The sequence below is a fragment of the Gadus macrocephalus genome, chromosome 13 (assembly GCF_031168955.1).
Source record: "Gadus macrocephalus chromosome 13, ASM3116895v1".
Lineage (NCBI taxonomy): Eukaryota > Metazoa > Chordata > Actinopteri > Gadiformes > Gadidae > Gadus > Gadus macrocephalus.
Genome location: NC_082394.1, coordinates 12,234,880 through 12,254,737, shown reverse-complemented (window position 1 = coordinate 12,254,737; position 19,858 = coordinate 12,234,880). Strand labels below are relative to the sequence as shown.

The following is a 19,858-nucleotide window of genomic DNA, read 5'->3' as shown; positions in this document are numbered from 1 at the left end:
AGGAAAAAGGAGTGTATTGGATGTGTTTGCCTCTGACTCTTTGGAGAATCTTGTGGCCATGCTGTGAGAACTAATGATTATCATAGCATTGATTAATGCCGTGAAATCACATGAACGCTTATAACAAATTATTATGGTAGACATGAATATAGACTTTGGCTGTGTTGTCTGGATGGTCTCTCCACTTTTCTGCTCCACTGCTCTCTGTGCTTTGGCCATGACAGCATGACCTGGAGTGACGTAGAGCAGCCTAATGTGACCAAAGTGAGAGAGCTGTGCATCAGATACCAAGCACACCTTTGGGAGTGACTTGACATGAGCAGTAAAGGCCACTATGGATCATGTCGAGGGTGGAGTGGATGGGATGAATAATGGGAATAGGTTACAACTGCATGTTTCATATATTATCCATATCTCGTCTTTTTGGATTTTATGAGACGAAACCCCCTTTTTTGTATTTATATATATATATATATATAGAGAGAGATGGCTGGATGTATGGATGGACAGGATGGATGGATGGACAAAACTGTTGACAAGACTAAACAAAACTGAGATTTGATCAATTATTATTATTATTTATTTTGAGAAGCGAGGAAACAATTTCTTTCAATCTGGTCTAAATAAAGCTAGACTCCTCTGCTTTTCCTTATCTCCCTCTCTCCCTCTCTATCTATCTTTATATCTCTACCTCTTAATCTCCCTCTCTCTTTCTCTCCGCCACTCTCTTCATCTCTCTCCCCCTCTCACTTTCTATTTCTCTCCCTTGCTCTCTTTCCTTCCCTCTCCTCCTTGTTCTCTCTCTCTCTCTCTCTCTCTCTCTCTCTCTCTCTCTCTCTCTCTCTCTCTCTCTCTCTCTCTCCGGTTCTCTCCTGAAACCCCTTATGTTACGATGGGGGACCATGCAGAGCTCTGCCACTACTGAAGCAGTACAGTTTTCATGCGCTATCTTCCATGTAAGGCTTGGCTTCTCTCCGCCAAACCAAACTGTCATTTTGAATACAGCCCAGGCACGTAATAGTGCATGCACACAAAGTATGAGCACGACGACACAATGTCCTCCACTGAGACGCGGCAAGCTCCGGTGGGGGGATTGAATGCGCTGCGCTCCTGCCACCGCATTAGAGTGCACTGTGGGAGTCAATATTCGAGATGGGGGGAGGAGAACCATAGCTGGTTATGGCGAAAAAGTGCAAAACAGGAATGGGACCTTTTTGTTGAATCTGAATCATCTCCCCCCTCTTTCCTCCTTACCTCTTCCCCCCCCCTCCCCCCCCCCCCGCCCATCGCCATTGTCACGACAACATCATCAGGGATCATCCTGACGGCGGTGGCGGGTCTGGACCGCGAGACGCAGGACCGCTACGAGCTTGTCGTCAAGGCGACAGACATGGCGGGCCAACTGGGCGGTCTCTCTGGCTCCACCACGGTCACCATTGTCATCACCGACGTTAATGACAACCCACCTCGCTTTCCACAAAGTGGGTAACACACTGACACACATGCACACACACACACACACACACACACACACACACACACACACACACACACACACCCTTTGAGGGATTTCTCCAGAAGGCCCAGTGCTGAAACAACAAATATATTTGTTGATCGTCAGCAGATAAGTACATTTATGATTTGGATCGTTTACTAACAGTTGCAGTCATTAAACAGAAGGGAAAATACCGTATTTTGCCGCTTAAATCCTCAGGAATGTGCAATATGTTTGCTTGGTTTTTTTCTTCTTCCTCAGATGATAAAACGAATGCTTACGTTTTTCTTGGCTGCGCCTCAGTGAAGCGAGCAAATCACATTGGACTCTACTTGCACTTTATAGACTGAGAGAGGAATCCATTAACCCCCAGAAAATAATCAGGGGAGAAGGGCGGGATGAGAGGAAGAGAGTTAAGAGAGGGAGAGCTAAAGAGACCAGGTGGGATTCCAACAATCGTTGGTAAGAACAGAGGAATACTGAATTCTGACTGAGGAAGTGCGAAACTCTTCTCAATGAATAATTTCATTATAATTCTGTTTTAGACAAACACATGATCTCAAAGTAATGGGATGTGAGGCCTTTGGAAAATCCTGAGTGAGGTTCATGAGAAGGTCTAATTACTAAGGACTGATTTACCCCTGAGGGAATACATGTCGCTGTATGTCCAACTATATAATGGCAGTTGCAAACGTGCCTGGAGAAGGCATCGCACACAAAAGGTTAACTCAAAATTACATTTCACTGCAGTTTATCTTAATGTCCCCGAATATGGCAAAAGTGAATTTAAAATCCCTTTTGATATTTCATATTTTTGCTTAGCACTCAGAAAAAGCTAATTTTCTCTATTACACCATTCTCTGTCACTGTCTCTATCTGTCTCTCTCTGTCTGTCTCTCTGTCTCTCGCTCTCTCTCTCTCACTCCCTCTTTTTCAGACATCAAAACGCACGCACGCACGCACACACACACACACACACACACACACACACACACACACACACACACACACACACACACACACACACACACACACACACACACACACACACACACACACAGCAGTTATATAGACAAGATAGTCAATAAAGGGAATCTATGTGTGGCACGGCAGTCAATAAACCCTGAAGGCCGGCAGCCAGCTGCCCTCGTCTAACTTCAGCTTGGATCACCTATAGGGTGACCCTGCATACTAATGCTGCCCCACTGCTCCGATCACCACCACCCTCTCATCTGGTGCTTTCAAAATCATGAAAACAACACTAGATACAGGAACAGCATACAGGACATAAATGTGCTCTTGTGCACAGGCAATACAGCCACTGATTACTGGTACATTTGTATGCCTTAGAGAAATATGCACGGTCGGATCAGGGTGATTCAGGGGTCTTGGATATTGGCACCCAACCTCAGGGTTCGATAGATACAGGATGCTGCTTTATCATTCATAAAGCGAGAACTGAATGCATACACATTGGTTTTCTGCCGAGAACCATGGCAGTAGTTTAGCCTTCATGTGTTTGAAATGATGAATCCAGGTTGGTGTCTTTGTAAAGGCAAGGCTTTAGATAAGGCGCAGTGTTTGAAACACCACAACAGAATTTCAGTGAGGAGTTTGAATCCTCACCTTTAATTGAGTTGGAAATAATATTTCTTTGTTTTATTTTTTTTGTACTATACCATTTTGAGTTCTCCATCATGTATTGACCATAATTTGCAGCTGTGAATATTTATTATGTGCCCTTTATTTATAACCATGCCATTCACCTCCACCATTCACCAAGATTAATATATCTATACACATGTTGTTTTGTTGCAACATCATGCAGGGAAAGTTCAACAAAAATCATTCACTTCACCAAAAAAGTATATTGACACTTATGATACTTATTATTCCATGACCTTTTGAAATTCATCGTCTCAAAATATCTAAGCTATTTAATTAGCAAATTATATAATACAATATTAAACTATATCTTTTTTCCCTTTTGTATCCATTGCTGTGGCAAAACAAAAATAGTTTTGCTGTTTTAGCATATTCGATTTTCAGACCGTTTGCTTTTAAATAAATAAATCTGAAAAGGAACATGCTCGCGCCTGCACTTTCCATCGTCACTGGAGTTAATTTTCAAGCAAGCCATCGTCAACAACAACTTTACCAGAGTCCCATTGGGGCCAGTGTACACTTATGTACTGCATGTGTTTGATTACTTTATATGCATGCGTCATTGCCTCTCAACAGTTTCACAAACATACATGTTGTTTATGTTAATGTGAACTCCAGTGGAGTTGCAGAATCTGGCAGATGTATCTTCTTGATATATTATAATGATGTGATGCGCAAACCGCCTCAAATGAACAATACAGTAAGTTTACCTTCTGTCACACTTCATTGCGTGAATGTACAATTCATTTATGCTATTGTGTGATGTATCTCATATTTTGCTCATGCCTATTTTCCTCTCATTCTCTTATTGTGTCAATCACAATCAGTGCAATAATTTGTGTTTGCCCAACCAAAGCATAACACATTTAGATCAAATGTGTTTGTGGGAGATGAAGGCAGATATTCTCAGCGGTTGTAAAGCACCCGAGCAGACACTATACAGATGATCCTAGTATTTTGCATTTTGTCTGATCACCTTATCTAAACCCGGGTATCTCCCAAACTCTTTATCTCTAAATGACCTCCTTGCCAGGCACTGGTTGTGCGGTGGCATTTAGACAACGTCGCACAGGGGAAAACAAGTGTGTTGTGTTGTATGCTATTCCGTGTTAAGCCAGGTGCTTACTTTGCCCTGCTTTTAGTTGTTTAGCAATACAGTACTGTTTGAAAGTTAAGCAAACCCTTCATTTTAGCAGGAGAATTTCCGCTTTGGAGAAAAAATCCCCCCCCCCCCCCCCAAGAAACGACTTTAAGGTTTACACACTTTGTGCTCCATAGGTGCAGGTGTGTGGAGGGTTGTAAAAACTCACATCACACTTGTGCGAACGAAGTGTGCGCAGCCATTATATAACTATCACTTTGGAAAAGCTCTTCCGCTGTAGCGGTAGCACCTCCAATATTTTGAATAATTCCGGTTTCACAACTTTAGAATTCTTTTCTCCAAAATAATACTGAAATAATCACCAATACTTTTGGAGTCCATTCGACAGGGAAATGTTATTTTGGGGTTAACTCTGGGGATCCTTTATTGACTCTCTGCTTCAACCTTTTCCATCCAACCTCCTTATCGTAACCCTTCCATGGCACCACCAGAGATGTACCAGTTCACGGTGTCTGAGGGGGCCACGGTGGGCACCTCGGTGGGACGCGTCATCGCCACAGACGCTGACATGGGGGAGAACACGGATATGGGCTACCTGATCAGCGACCAGGAGGGAGGGGAGCTCTTCAAGGTCACCACCGACGTGGACACCCAAGAGGCTGTCATCTGCATCAAGAAGGTACAGCACCGTCTCGCTCCAGGGCGGATGAAAAGTAAAAGTATGTCCATCAGCATATCACTGCCACCTATTTCCCAACTTGACAACAAGAAAGGTTTTAGAGCACCAAAACCGTTTGATGTTTCACCCCCCCCCCCCCCCCCCCCTTCAAAGAAAAGGTGATCAAAAACCTGAAATGGCCGAAACTCATGTTTGTTTAGGTATCAAAGCACTGAAAACCTTTGGCGTCGAGATTCTTGTTGCAAGCTGACATCAAATGCATCTTTTAACCGGATGAATTAAACATCCAACAGCCGCTGGACTTTGAGAGCAAGAGGAGCCACAATGTGGTGGTGGAGGCGGTTAACAAGCACGTGGACCCGCGCTTCGCCGACCTGGGCTCCTTCCGTGACCAGACCATCGTGCGCATCACGGTGTCCGACGTGGACGAGCCCCCCGTCTTCCGGCCGGCCGACGGGGCCCGGCTGGAGGTGCAGGAGGACGCCGCGCTGGGCGCGCTGGTCGGCGTGGTGACGGCCCGGGACCCAGATGTGGAAAACGCACCTGTCAGGTAAAAAGAACGAGGTGAATATGAATCTGAGGCCTGGTAAGAGAAGCAGCCGCAGGAATGAAGAGGAATCATTTGAAAGGTTAGGGCTGGTGGTGATGGTATTGGTGGTGGTGGTGTGCTGAGGTGCCAACCCCCCCACACCCCACGCCCCCGTTCCCTGCTGATCCTAGTTAGCACCAGAGAGAAATCATCCCCCTTTTGTGGACCGTCTTCAGGCTTCTTCACCTCATAGGCCCTTGGTTTTGGGGAGCTCAGCGTTGGATGTTGTTGTGTACTGTGGGCGTGTGCAGCCCTTTGAGACTGTTACTGTGAACCAGCGCTGTAGGGGTCTGAAGACGAAAGGCGGCAGCGTCTTTTCTTGCCGAAAAGAAGTTTGGAGAGGACGTTAGAACAAATTGACTTGATCTCGCAGAAAATCTACACATGATTACTGGCTAATCTTTTTTTCCCGCTCTTTTTCGCAGATGACAAAAAAAAAATAGGGATTCGTCAGAATATCAGGGAGGCCGGCTTCCATAGATATCCTACTCGTTAAAATAGAGTGTTCACTGACAAAACCAAGCTGATTATTAAACAAGTTAGGCCGCTAAGAACTTCTTTGGTCTCGACCAGCCGAGAAAATATCTACTTATTCTGAATAATGCTGCCCACTTTAGCCATTTATACATTGTATGCGCAATCTTTTCATTAAAAGTAACTCTTTGTAACAGGTTTTGTTCCATTTTTCGGCTTAATTCAAACCACTTTCATATTATTATGTTCAAAACACAATGTGCGGGAAAAATATCAGTCCGACAGAAATTCCATGCAGTCTTGGCCTTGTATGGCACTCCTCTACCATACATTTTGAATCATACACTCTATCTATGTGTTTAAAAAGGTTGCTGCATATTCTTTCTTCTTCTATTATTCTTCGGACAATCAGGTCTTCTGGGTTTTGCCCTTGGTTATGCGTCATGAATTATAACCTCAAGCTATGTTGAGTTGTTGTGTCACCCTATGACACACAGATACAGGGCTAAAATGCTGCTGAGGTAGCTCTTGTACATTTTCTCTCCCCTACGTAATATTCAACATATATTTATATTCAAATACAAACTGCATCAACATAAAAATCGACTTAAATCCTAAAAGCTTATGATGTGTATAAAATGCATGAAAACCTTATGCATCTAGCTCAATGCAACCTTTTTCTTAACTCAGTGATGCTAAGGTGCACCGAAAGTGGAACAGGAACACAGGCAGGAAGTCTCCTACTTGCATCTCCCAGAGACCACTGTTTGAAACATAAAATATCTAATCGTTCAGAGCAAGGTTTCTATCAAAAGACCACCAGCGTCTCCGTTTCCACATGACCAGCCCTAATGTGAGAGAAGAACGCATGCGGAGGCACTGAACACTGTCTGTCTGATACAGTACGGCTGATGCGCACAATGGGCTTTGTGAAAATCACCTCTATTCAAAACGCAGGTGACGCTGCGCGGTTCAAGGTATAATACAGCACGCCGTCATCACGCAGAGAAGCCAGACAGACTGTGTGAGAGCAGCCATAGCCATTGTCTGGGTGCATGTGTCCTTGGGCGTGCATGTGGGTGTGTATGCATGCAAATGTTTGTGTGTCTGTCTGTCTGTCTGTCTGTCTGTCTGTCTGTCTGTCTGTCTGTCTGTCTGTCTGTCTGTCTGTCTGTCTGTCTGTCTGTCTGTCTGTGGAATTAAATGTGTGTGTGTGTGTGTGTGTGTGTGTGTGTGTGTGTGTGTGTGTGTGTGTGTGTGTGTACGTGCATCCCATAATTAATTGATGTGTCACAGGTATGCATATGTTTATTGGGAGAAGAGAGGGGAAAAGGGTGGTGTGGCGCAACCTGTTTGGTTGAGATAGCCCACAAGCACACACACAAATGTAAGGAGGCAAACAGGGTTGAGGGTGCTCACAGGTGTGGGGGAAATAGTACAGCAATGTATGGATGACATTTTTCTTTGTGCAATTGAATTAAAGTGAATAATGAGCAAAACGACATTGTTTTGCATAAAGAAAGTGAAGCTATGCTTTTTTTTTTGCAGCGTGGGAAGTTGGAAATTAAGTTATGATACAGTTTTAATATGAAAACGAATTCATCAAACAAATGATACTGTACTAATTCTAGCGTGGAAGCTTTTTCACAGCACATTGCAAAAAAAGTGCTGTCTTCACTTTATGAACTCTATAATTGACTAACTCTACCCTCCTTTTCCAAGAGTACACAATAAGTACACAATTGTTTTGCCTATAATCTGGTACTGTTCTTTTGGCTTTGCGGACATGGTTATGAGGGTGACTGGTCTGGGGACACATTGTCAAGAAATGCCCTTTATGGGACATTTTACCTGTTGCTAATTTTGTGCAGTGGGTGTTATTCTTTGGGTTTCATCTCAGCCCACGTTTGACCTAGCCTGGTCCCACCAGACTCTCGTACTTCATTTCATTCATACAGAGGGTCTGGACCTACTCAATTGACAAACGCTAACTCACTTGAAGGCGGTTGTCTGTTGAAGTAAAAAATTATTGGATCTGTACCAGATCCAATAAACACTAACGTTTGGCTGGGAATCACGTTGTGCGCAGGCTGTAAACAAACCAATCACCGTGCGTGAAGATGTCCGTCAACGTGAGCTCAGCTCACTTTAACGTCATTGATCTCAGCCGCCCCCTCTGTGCGCTGATTGGACAGAGAAAAAGCCACTAACATACCGTAGACCCAGACCTAGTACTGAAGAGAAATTCAAATTGAGCGGAAGTACCTTGGCGGGCGGAGCCAGGCTACGTTTGACCCACATGATTTGCCGCAATGTAGTAGTAACAAACATTTGTTGTTTTAAATTTCTTTATGCTTCACTGCCTGTAGACATAATTTATTTTTCTATCTCATCCTGCCGTCTCTCGTTCTCTTTGATTTCATAGGGGTTTACTGAAACAAACTAAAATGTATGCGGCCAAAACAACAGTGTACATTTGAAGGAAATAATAAAATGTTTTTTTTTTAATTCACAGGTTTTCTATTGATCGGAGCACGGATCAGGATTCCATCTTCCACATTGATCAAGTATCTGGTGCCATCACGCTGGGCAAGGTTCTGGACAGAGAGGCCGCAGGCTGGCATAACATCACAGTGGCTGCAGTGGAAGCAGGTAGGCTGTTCTACTCTGTCATTGTGGTTGTTTATGTCTGGTCACATCACGTGACTATCACCCCGCGTCCGTAGCGCACGGAATGTTATATTATTTTGCTTAGCGCAAAATAATATAACATTCGTGATTTAAAGAGATAAGCTGAAGCTCTCCTCTCCTCTTGTTAAAAAAAAGAAATTCAGCAGCGGCGGAGGGGAAACACTGCTGCATCCTGTCACAGCTGAGTGTGTTGTGACCTTCCCATTAGGACCTGTTTATTAACACCTGCATCATGGAACAATTTCAGTGTAGCAAGCACTTCTGTTCAGACTTACATTCAAATTTGAGTCGAAATAATGTAACCCATCCACCCACGGCTCAATTAAATTTGTATTTTTTCGCTCACTCTGAATAAATGAGGGTCCTCTGAGAAAATGGTGTGAAAAACACTTTTTGAACAACAGTTGCATCTCGCAGGTTTAAAGAAGAACATGCTTCATATAATTTCAAATGAGATACGCTATCTTTGCCAGACACTTATGCATCCAAAATTATGCTCATGATAAACGAAAAAGCAAATTTCAACTTTCTGTATTCTCATTTATACTAAGTTATAAGTTATTATGTATGCATAGAATATGTTTAGCTGTTTGCAGCTGAACATATTATGTCCAATAATGTCCTACAGCATGTGAAAATGTTATGTATTTTTAAAATAAAAAGAAGGATGTAATTTAATCATAGCTTAAATAAGTAAGTTACATCCCTTATTGTTTTTCAAAGAGTATATTCAAGACATGGGGAAAAAGTGGATGACGTGTCAGAAAAGATTGGCAGGCTCAGTTCAGAGCCCCAGTCACTAGTGATGAGGAGCTAGTCTCCCAATAAGCTGCACCCCCCTCCTCTTCCCACAACTCTCTCTTCCACTCACCCGGGGAGATGAGAGAGGGGGGACAGACAGATGCACACTGCTTTTCCCACTTCAGATCAACGTCTCCTTTTTTTTTTTCATTCCATCACTTAGTCATCTCCTTCTTCGTTGCGCTCCGTCTCGAGGAAGAACCACCGTGGGGGGCTAGCTACGGTGGGTGGGGTGGGTGGGGTGGGTGGGGTGCGACGATGGCTCCTCCGTGAAGCTGGTCATCGCACGGATGGAGAGCTCAGTCCTCGGTATGGATTCGTAATTGAATCAGCACCCGGCTGATTATTATGACTTGTATGTGTGTAGTCTACGTTCAACTCTGATGCCTCATCTGCTCATTATAAGGCTGCAAAATATTCCATTAACAATACATGGCGTCTGAGGCGAGATCCCGTGTGGGTGGCAGATGTGTGCACCGCATGCACGTCTGTGCATTAGTGTTAATCCTTTTATTTATTTTTTATGGCTGATGAATGTTTTGGTGGGTTATAAAAGCTACCCTATGTCTTTAGCAGGAAAAATAGAAACTCCATCTCTGTGCTCTCTCCGTACACACACAATCACACACACACACACACACACACACACACACACACACACACACACACACACACACACACACACACACACACACAGACAGAGACAGACAGACAGAGACAGACAGACAGACAGACAGACAGACAGACAGACAGACAGACAGACAGACAGACAGACAGACAGACAGACAGACAGACAGACAGACAGACAGACAGACAGACAGACAGACAGACAGACAGACAGACACGTACACGTTAAAAATGAAGCTGGTGTAATAAGGTACCTTCTTTCTTTTCACGGAGAAGAGAGTGAAAAATGTAATAACTTGTAGGAGCTCGGAAGTTATAACTATACTAATGGAAGAACACTTGAAAAGATAGAAGAGCCGGTATTTTGAAAGGTGTTTTTTAAGATGAAGTCTGTTCTGCATTTAAAAAGGGAGTGAGATTGTGGTATTATTTCTTTGCATCTGGCTGGTGATAAGCAGCTGCCCACACAAACGGAAAATAAGCAGAGAAGCGAGAGTAGGTTTCCTTTTTCATCAGCATCTCTGAATTCCTTACTTTATTTTTCTTCTTTGTACTCTAATGTCACATTGAGTCCAATAACCAAAACAACATTTTTCTCTGGAAAACGATATACATAAACATACAGCTTGGATGATTACTGTTCGGGAGTAACTGCGCATACTTTTACGACACAGTAAAAGACACAGTAAGCTTTTGTACACAGTCTCTCTGAGCTTGGCATTATGTCCTGGGTGCATTTCAATGTTAATTGCCTAGCCTTTCCAACAGCAAATGTAAACACTTAGGGGCTGTACTTGACAGATAAAACTCCTTGTGATGACTCAGAAGAAAACGCCATCAGAGATAAAGTCAACGGTCAACTCCATCGAAATTGCCATCTATTTATGTTCATCGTCTCTTTGTGGATTGGCTCCTACACAAGGTTGTCATAGCAGAAAGTGAGGAGAGGGATGAGGAAAGAGGAAATAAAAATAATGAGTGTCACATTATGTCAGACTAATATATTTAGCATCATCATTGGGGCTGGTGCTTCAACAAATCCCAGATGAAACGGGTGACATCGTTGAAAGGCACAAAAAGGTTGGGACGGAACCCTCAGTCCAGCAATACATTACTGACATTTGGCGAGCACATCACTAGGTGGGATAATTTTGCATCAGCGGTGGTGTTTGGTGGTTTTGTAGCTGGTGGTGGTGGGGGGGAGGAGGGGGGATGCTGTAAACATGCCAAATGCTGATTGGCACAATTTTACATTTTCTGTATGGGGTCCAGTGTGGGCAATAACGCAGTAGTACTGTCAAACAAGATCCATCGGCATGCTGTTAATACTCGGCTGGCCTGCATGCCCAGATGTGAGATGATCCCGTCACGCTTCCATTAAAGGAAAGCTTTCTGAGTTTTTGCCTTGGACCGTACTTCCACATTATGTTGCGTCTATGCAACTAATGCAGACAATCTTTAGATTTTATATTTTTTTATAAATTAATTTTATGTTTTTATTTGTCCAGCATTGAGCGAGCAGCTGTTATCCACAAAACAGGCTGCAATCGAATCCTTTGAGGCACCAGCACCTCATCAATGAAAGCACTCTAAAGGGCCTTGTTTTTGCCCGCTGACAGGCCCAACATGTTCAGTACAACCTTTTGTCCGTTTGTTACTACGTATTACCAAGTCTCCCTCAGGGAGTAGCTCTGAATTCTCGCGACAAGAAGATAACAGTGGCAACGTGAATATGAGCCGGAGCAGGCAAAAGATTTAATCTCAGACTACAGAAAGTGTAGCTTACTGTCATCTAAAATATTTTGTTGAGATTGAAATGACGATAGGGACATTTCCTGCCACAATGACATTTCAGAGGGAATCCTTGACCTTTACCTTGAGTGAGTCTTTGAAGACACAACAGTAAACAGACCAGGATCAAGACAAAAGTTTTATGTCTCTGCAGTGATCCTTTCCATAATGTTGTCAGACACTTATTATAACAATCTGAGCTTGTCAGTGGCAAAACCAAGCATTTTAGAGGATGTACATTGACGGGGCTGTTGGCTCAAACGATAACACTGCATGAAGCCCGTTTCCCGGATTACGGCTGCAGCATTCTTGCTCAATGCTTGGACCAATTTCAAGAAAAAAATCTGCCTTACCCCTATCGACCCAAAATGATGGGAAAATAAGGACCAGGTTAAAATCCCGAAGATATCCTTCAAGGTAATACTCTGGATCTATAAAACAGCCAAGTGGCAAACACCCAAAAACTAGAGTCTTGAGTAAAGTGAACAAATCCAGGTTTATTTCATGCCTAGCCAGAATTCTGTTTTCTGATCACATCTTGTTCTCGAGGTGTTGGATATGTCGTAATTGATGTGATGTGACTCCGCTGAAATGGAAATGACCTCCACCTCTGAAATGAAATATAACTTTCAACCCCTTAAAACCATTCACACTTATTATGGATATTGAAATCAGGTTACGCAACCAATTTCCGTGTTTTTGTGTGTGTGATTGAGTGTGTATGTGTATGTTTATATGTATGTTTATGTGAGAATGCATGCACACACATTACTGTATTTCTCCACTGTGTGCCACACAGCCCACAGAAAACACATTATCCTAACGCTGTGTTGTCACTAAGTGCTCATTTCCTTTACTATGTATATTCAGAGCGGGAGCTGCAGTGCGACGCTTTAGCGGAGTAGCATTTACCCACCCCGTCACTTCCTAGGGTGATTCTGCTACCTGACAGACTTCAGTCTCCATAGGAACCCATAAGCCAGGGTTAGAGTGACATATAATTTCCTCAGACTGATATCCAGTATTCTATCACCTTGCCAAACTGCACATTTTTTTTGCCCAGACATGTGGGTGGGGGTGGATTGAGGAGGGGGGGGGGGGGGGATCACCCTGAGGGCGAAAAGATTCAGAAATAGTGTGGAAGACTATATCTGTAACAGTTTGGAGGCAGGGGGCTAAAACAGAATAAAATCAACTCCGCTGAACGAGCTGTTATGTTCAACCTGATAAACAAAATCCAGAATTTTTTACTATTCATGTTTCAGCTTCTTCTTCCTTATCTGCCTTCAAATGTATATACATAAATATATTTATAGTCGTGCTTTCAGTTTAACGCGTTATTAACAGAGTTAATTTTTTTATCGCGCGATTCACGCTCTTTTGGCTTGCAAACGTTGTCGTTTTTTCACCTGCTGTCTAGCAACAACTAGTCACGTTAGAAAAATTACAACACAATACCGGATCTAGCAACACCCGAAACAAAACAACAAGCACGCCGCACAAACTTGTTGGGGCAAGCAAGGATATGGAGCGGGTGAAAAACTCCTTAAACGTGTGTGTGTGTTTGTGTGTCACTCTGTTCGATCCTGCACGAGAGTTCAATGTTGTCATTAGCTGTTACGTCTTTCTGACCAATGGCAGTTCAAGGCCCACCTGGGCAGTATCACTTCGGGAGGGGCCACTCAGTTACTCCCCTCTAGACAAAATCGACTTGGTTGCGACGTTGACAGTTTGTGAGTGTTGCGTCTGTTGAGTGAGTGAGAGGTTGCGGGCGTGTGTGTGTGTGTGTGTGTGTGTGTGTGTGTGTGTGTGTGTGTGTGTGTGTGTGTGTGTGTGTGTGTGTGTGTGTGTGTGTGTGTGTGTGTGTGTGTGTGTGTGTGTGTGTGTGTGTGTGTGTGTGTGTGTGGCGTTATTCGATGGTAATGTGTATAGGCCTATGTACGGTAGGAATATTCATACTGGTTTAAATAATAAATGTTAGTATTTCCCATCTTTGCTGAGCAAGATTTTTGTTCGAAAGATCAGTGATTGGAACAAATAAAAGCCTGGGCTATTGAAGTTTTACGGTAGGCCTACCACTGTAATGCACCTACCAATGTCAAGTGGACTGGGTTGAATTCACTGCGGGTCTCTCTTCTTATATCCATCTTACCAAATATATTTTATTACTGTCCTTCTCAACACTCTCTGATCTCACTAAAAGGCTAGCAGCACGAAATCAAGGGATATTTAGAAAAAAAAAAATTATTAATCGCGATTAATTGCGAGTTAACTATGACAATAATGCGATTAATCGCGATTAGATATTTTAATCGCTTGACAGCACTAATTTATAGATAAATGACCCGTCAAATATAAAAAAAAAAAGGGGAAAGGAACAGAACCTGGATCCCCATTAAAGAGGAAGTTGATTTGTAGTCTGCATTTCAACTTGGCAGGAGTGAAAGAGTGGGTGATCACACCAGAGACATAAAAAAGGGCGTATGTTTGCGTGTCTGTATGTGGGAGAATCAACTGTGAAAGACAGGCAGAGATGATTACGCGACCACATGCCTCGACCCTGAACCACCATTCGATCGGCCCTCGCCACGGCTGAGCCGGGAAAACAAAGGCCTAATAACAACAGGATTCCCCAAAATGATCTTATTGTGCTCCTTGCATTACTCCTTGCATCCCGTTGGAAGCTGCGCAATGCATAATTCATAGGATCCGGTGTCGTTCTAGTGCCTATTCCTCCTGGAGTGCCTCTCCAGAGTTCGGTCTGGCACTCTGTACACCATAAAGTGCAGCTCATTGACTTTGACACTAATCCTAGTGAGGCGGAGGTATTATGGTCATTCATTAACAGTTCCATTCAAGGGCTTTTGCCCTTACTATCATGGTGATGCTTGTTGATTGTTTTCTCGTGCGCCTCCCGTGTTACGCAATTGTATTTTTTTTAACTATTTGCACACATTGTCACGTTGTGCGGTGAGCGCTGCGTAGTGACTTCTTAGGACCGCTTACACTACAAAATGACCAAATAACACATTCGGTTCCAAGTGCCACTTGTTCTAGAAATCGGTGACATTTTGCCAAACATTTTCCAGCTATGCCGCCCTAACAAAACATCTGTTTTAGTGGCTTGCTGGTGGCATCTGCGTCCCACAAGCAGCCGTGGCAGGGCCAGTGTTATTCCCCTCTGACCAAATTGACATTTTAAGCCAGACCCTAACCCGGGGCGAAGGAGCCGAACCATTTGGTCACTAATGTGTGACATCCCCGATACACACTATCACACGCGCACACAAACACACACACATTATCACGCTTTCACATGCAAGCCGTTTGTGTGCAACCAAAGTAGTGCACACGCACCAGGTTTGTGTGTGTCAGTATAATTCAATCCCTGGGAGATGGGGGGGGGGGGGGGGGGGGGCTCTTTGAAAGACACCTAACAGCTGGCGCGTGCCGAACAGATGTAGCGCACGCGAATAATCTCTCCAAATCCTTTTATCCTTCTTCTGCATCGGACGACAGATTTAGAGCACTGACACTTATGATGGTTACTAGATAGCTGTTATTCCCCATCGCAGGGGGGGGGGGGGTTGGGGGAGGGGGGGGGGGGGGTTCTGTTCATCTGTTTTTAATTATTCGATTGAGGAATGGGAAGAATTCTACTGCTGGATGACTTCTGCTTTTCATTCCGAGGGTGTGGGTGTGTGGTGTGAGGTAGAGGAAGGGGGGGCTGATATCCTGCATTGGTGGTTGAATTGACTGTCCATTTGTTTTAACGTTGTCAATTAAAATCCGTCACTGATAAGAGGATTATGCTGCTCATCTAAAGAAACCACATTCTCTGTAGCCACGGCATGGGGAAACATAGAAGGGAAATTTGACCTTCTCAATGTCTTGACTATCATTGACTCTGGTCCTGTATTTGGTCATCTGTGTGTGTGTGTGTGTTTGTGTGTGGGTCAGTCAGTCTGTCAGTCCTTCTGTTCATCAGTCTGTATGTCATCAGCCTGCCATCTTGTGTCCACAGGCAACAAAAAAAACAAACACCTTCCTAATGTGTTTTAGCTAAATGACGGAGGCAGCATTTGATTCACTGACCTTCTCAGAATGTTTCCGTTCACAGCATCAGCATCAACCTGACAATGTCAGTACCGGCTGTGAAAGGTCCAGTGTGTAGAATTGTAGTGGCATCAATGGGAAAAGACTTGGCAGAAATTAGATACATGTTTTAATGGGTGTATAATCCCCTGAAAATGAGAGTAGTGGTGTTTTCCTTACCTTAGTTTGACCCTTTACAACTACATACATGCACACCGTGGCGTTAAACTCTGTATCCAAGAAGCTTAACTCTCTCGGACAACAAAATCAACTGCTGGCCTGCAGCTCCACACATCTTCACACACACACCCACTGTGGTGTTATTAATATAGGTTTTGTTAGTGGTACTGCTGCACAGACCGTAAAATAGTGTAGCAAATGGCAGATTGTGTGCATAGGTGTGCGTTCTTTAATATATATTGTTCCGGGTTACACAACGTTCGTTTTTTAGGTTGTTTTCCTCTTCCATAACAAACAGTTCTGACTCGGTATACAAAACGAAACTAGCGATACAACTGCAGTCATGTAATCAAACGCAACCAATATTCCGCACCGCATTGCAAGTAAACAATGGCTTGTGGCACCGACTGCTATAGAGATGCATGATCAATGCATGTAACAAGACCCATAATTAGCGATAATTATAAGTCTATGAATACCTCTGCATACCTTGTCCTACAACATGTACAGTGTCCATGGTGACTAAAAAAATGCAACAAATGATCAGGTTCAATGTGTAAAATCTGCCATACTTGACATATAGTTGGAACATTTGAAGACTAAATAACATAATACAATTCATAAATGTATAAAATACTCACTTGGACACTTGGCTACCTGATATTGTTGCAGACACGAGTGCCTTAATGGACGTAACTACTGGCCCCTCACACAATACAGGCCAGGAAAGACCACTGTCGTTTTTGCAAAGGGAGGGGTCACCTCTAGCGGTCACCTCAATTTTTCCCAGTGGACCTTTAATAGTAGCGAGGAAGTATAACAGGAATGACTCACTTGATTAGTTATCCTGGCTGTCTCCCCCACTCTCCCTCTCTCTCTCTCTCCCTCTTGTATCTCCGTCTCCATCTCTCCTCCAATCACGTGGGCCCTCCATGCCCGTCTTCCACTTTTCTTCCCGTCCCCGGCTCTCTGAACAAGTGGCAGCTGTTGCCGTGTGGTATTTCTGCATGGCATTTCAGCAGCCCTAATGAAAACACAATCAGACATAATGACATGTTTAAGAATGGGGAGTAAAGATTCGAGCACAAGTGGACTTGGTGAAGTGGCTGAAGTGGGTTTTGATTGTCCTAATTATGTAATTCCCCTCGCCTCCCACCTCGTCAATACCCAGGCCCCTTCATACAGAGCCCCGTGAGAGCCCCCCGTTAGTGTTTAACTCGCGATGATTTATAATTACGCTTTCCGGTTCCAAAAAATATCAGGCGTAATAATGATGAGGATGATTTTTCATCATCCTCATCATCATCATCATCATCATCATCATCATCATCATCGAAGCAGGATGTGCGTGTTGCACTTCATTGTCCCTGTGATTGGTTATCGTGGCCCTGGAAACCAACATGGACTATTTGGGGCCCTTTTCCTTGTCACTCACTGGTGCTACAAAGTGTTATTGAGATAATGGGGGTAATTTGAAAAGGCATTATATTAAAATACGCCAGCTTTTACAGCTACAGCGCACAATCCACTCTCACTCTCTCTCTCTCTCTCTCTCTCTCTCTCTCTCTCTCTCTCTCTCTCTCTCTCTCTCTCTCTCTCTCTCTCTCTCTCTCTCTCTCTCTCTCTCTCTCTCTCTCTCTCTGTTCTCTCTCTCTCGGTTCTCTCTCTCCCTCGTGTACCTTTTTATCTCGTCACCATAATGGCCCCATCTTGTAGGATGTAATTTTATTGGTGTTTGTTATTTTTTTCAACACATTAGATAAGAACAGCATCTGGAACCATTGAGGTCTTGGGATCTTGGTAAAATAACATTGTAAAGATTGAGAGCCATCATTAGCCAAGTTTTTGTACTGTTTGTTGCGTATGTATAATTCCTAAAGAGACATTGCCTATTAGAAGTCGTTATATCACTGCATTATCATTCTGTTGTTCTGTATTTTAGGGTTCGGACAAACACAAAGAACAAAAAAAAAAGAATGCGACTGCTATATCAAATATTCATATTATGTGTATTCAACAGACAACCAAACAAACAAACAAGCGCATGAAACGAGCAAACAAAGGGGGCAAGACATATAAAGGCAGTGCAGCCAACCTACATTCCTCCCTTGATGCTGTCTCTATGAATATACAGTATATATACGCAGTATTAAAAGCCTGTGTGTTTCTCTCCCCCAGATAACCAGGCCATGGTGTCCCATTCAGCGGTGAGCATCCGTATCCTGGACGTGAACGACAACCCCCCAGAGCTGGCCTATCCATACGAGGCCTCCATCTGTGAGGACGCAAAGCCAGGCCAGGCAAGTCAACTCGAGTGCACCCCCATAGAAAAATACGAAGGTTAGCCTTGAGTCATGCTATGCAGGGATTTATGAATAAAGGATAAGAGTATGTGTAGATGCTGCTCATGCAATTATGTATACAACAATGCAACAATACTTCATTGACACACGGTGGGTATTTTTTTTTTTCTCACTTGGCCTTTCATAAGCCTTTTCAAGTACATTGAAACGCGGCAATATGATTCAGAAACAAGGTTATACAAGACATGCATATATTACATTATTTCTACTTTGGGTTGAGGAGGCTAATTTAACTTGGGTTGATGGACTTTTTCTGTATTTTGAGTTGCCTTTGGCACACTAGTACATCTCCCTGAGTGCTGCATGTCAAACTGAAGGCATGTGTAGGGGATCTTTAGAATGGTGTGTGTGTTTAATCTATGCATAAATGCAGCTCCTGGTATATTAAAGGGGCCCGTCAGGCTCGGTTCTGTTCCAATAAAATAGTAATGCGTTGTACGTTTGTTGTTGAATAAATTCAACATCAACTAGGTTCTTTCTCAGCTTTGCAGCCAAACAAATGGCAGAAATCCTGGACCACTCACTGGTCCTATTTGTTCCAATTCTGAACAGGAATCCTAAATAAATGGTCCAACTTTTGTGATTTTTTTGTTGCAGGAACAGATCTGATTGATAATGTATGTTGTTTTTTCTATGATAGATATGGAGTTTTTCCTGGTTTGGATAATTTTAAGGGCGCTTGCAATATTGTACTAATGTTGTGTTATTTTTATTGGTACGTCTGTGTAAGACGTAAAACGATAACGACACCAACTGGCAAATAGAAAAAAAAAGCTACTGTCAGCTTTTGCCTCTGTTGTCCAATTACAATGATGTATACATAGGTTAAATCCACATCTGGTGATTATCGATTCAACGTTTAATGCTCCACACACACGTGCATTTGTAATATATCCTAACCTATACTCTTTATGAATTAAAAAGGATGTGCCAAAGTGCTGCTGTTTCAGCTCTCGCCATCATGAATGGCAGCGCCAGGGCTTATTGTGCCTCCACCCTTATCTCCACCTCTTACATCAGACCTGCAGCACAGTGTGTCCTGCAATCTCACGGACATGTATAGGCAGATGCCACTCCTTTGACCCGGGACTCCCGAGAGCAAATTGATTTTATAGAGGCCAACTACAAGAGTCCTTTGAATCATGGATGAGTGGGTTTTATTGTTTTAAATATGCAGTGTTTCCATTCGGCAAGAACAAAAGGACGGTAAATGGGGGAAATTAAAAAAAATTACGTGCCGTCTATGTCAGTTTCACCCAGGAAAGGTGGTGGACTTTGTAGAAATCATGAAGCATTCTAATTAGCA

At 43.3% G+C, this 19,858-nt stretch overlaps 1 protein-coding gene across 1 annotated transcript; it reads left to right on the top strand.

Moving 5' to 3' along the window:
• Positions 1 to 1,054: 1,054 nt before the first annotated feature.
• LOC132470996 (cadherin-22-like) lies at positions 1,055 to 19,852 on the top strand. The gene is made up of 6 exons (XM_060069957.1): positions 1,055 to 1,133; positions 1,314 to 1,481; positions 4,754 to 4,941; positions 5,235 to 5,491; positions 8,520 to 8,656; positions 18,368 to 19,852. The coding sequence occupies exons 1-6, from the start codon at positions 1,055 to 1,057 to the stop codon at positions 18,532 to 18,534; spliced, it is 996 nt and encodes a 331-aa protein (XP_059925940.1). The 3' UTR covers positions 18,535 to 19,852.
• The last annotated feature ends 6 nt before the right edge of the window (positions 19,853 to 19,858 follow it).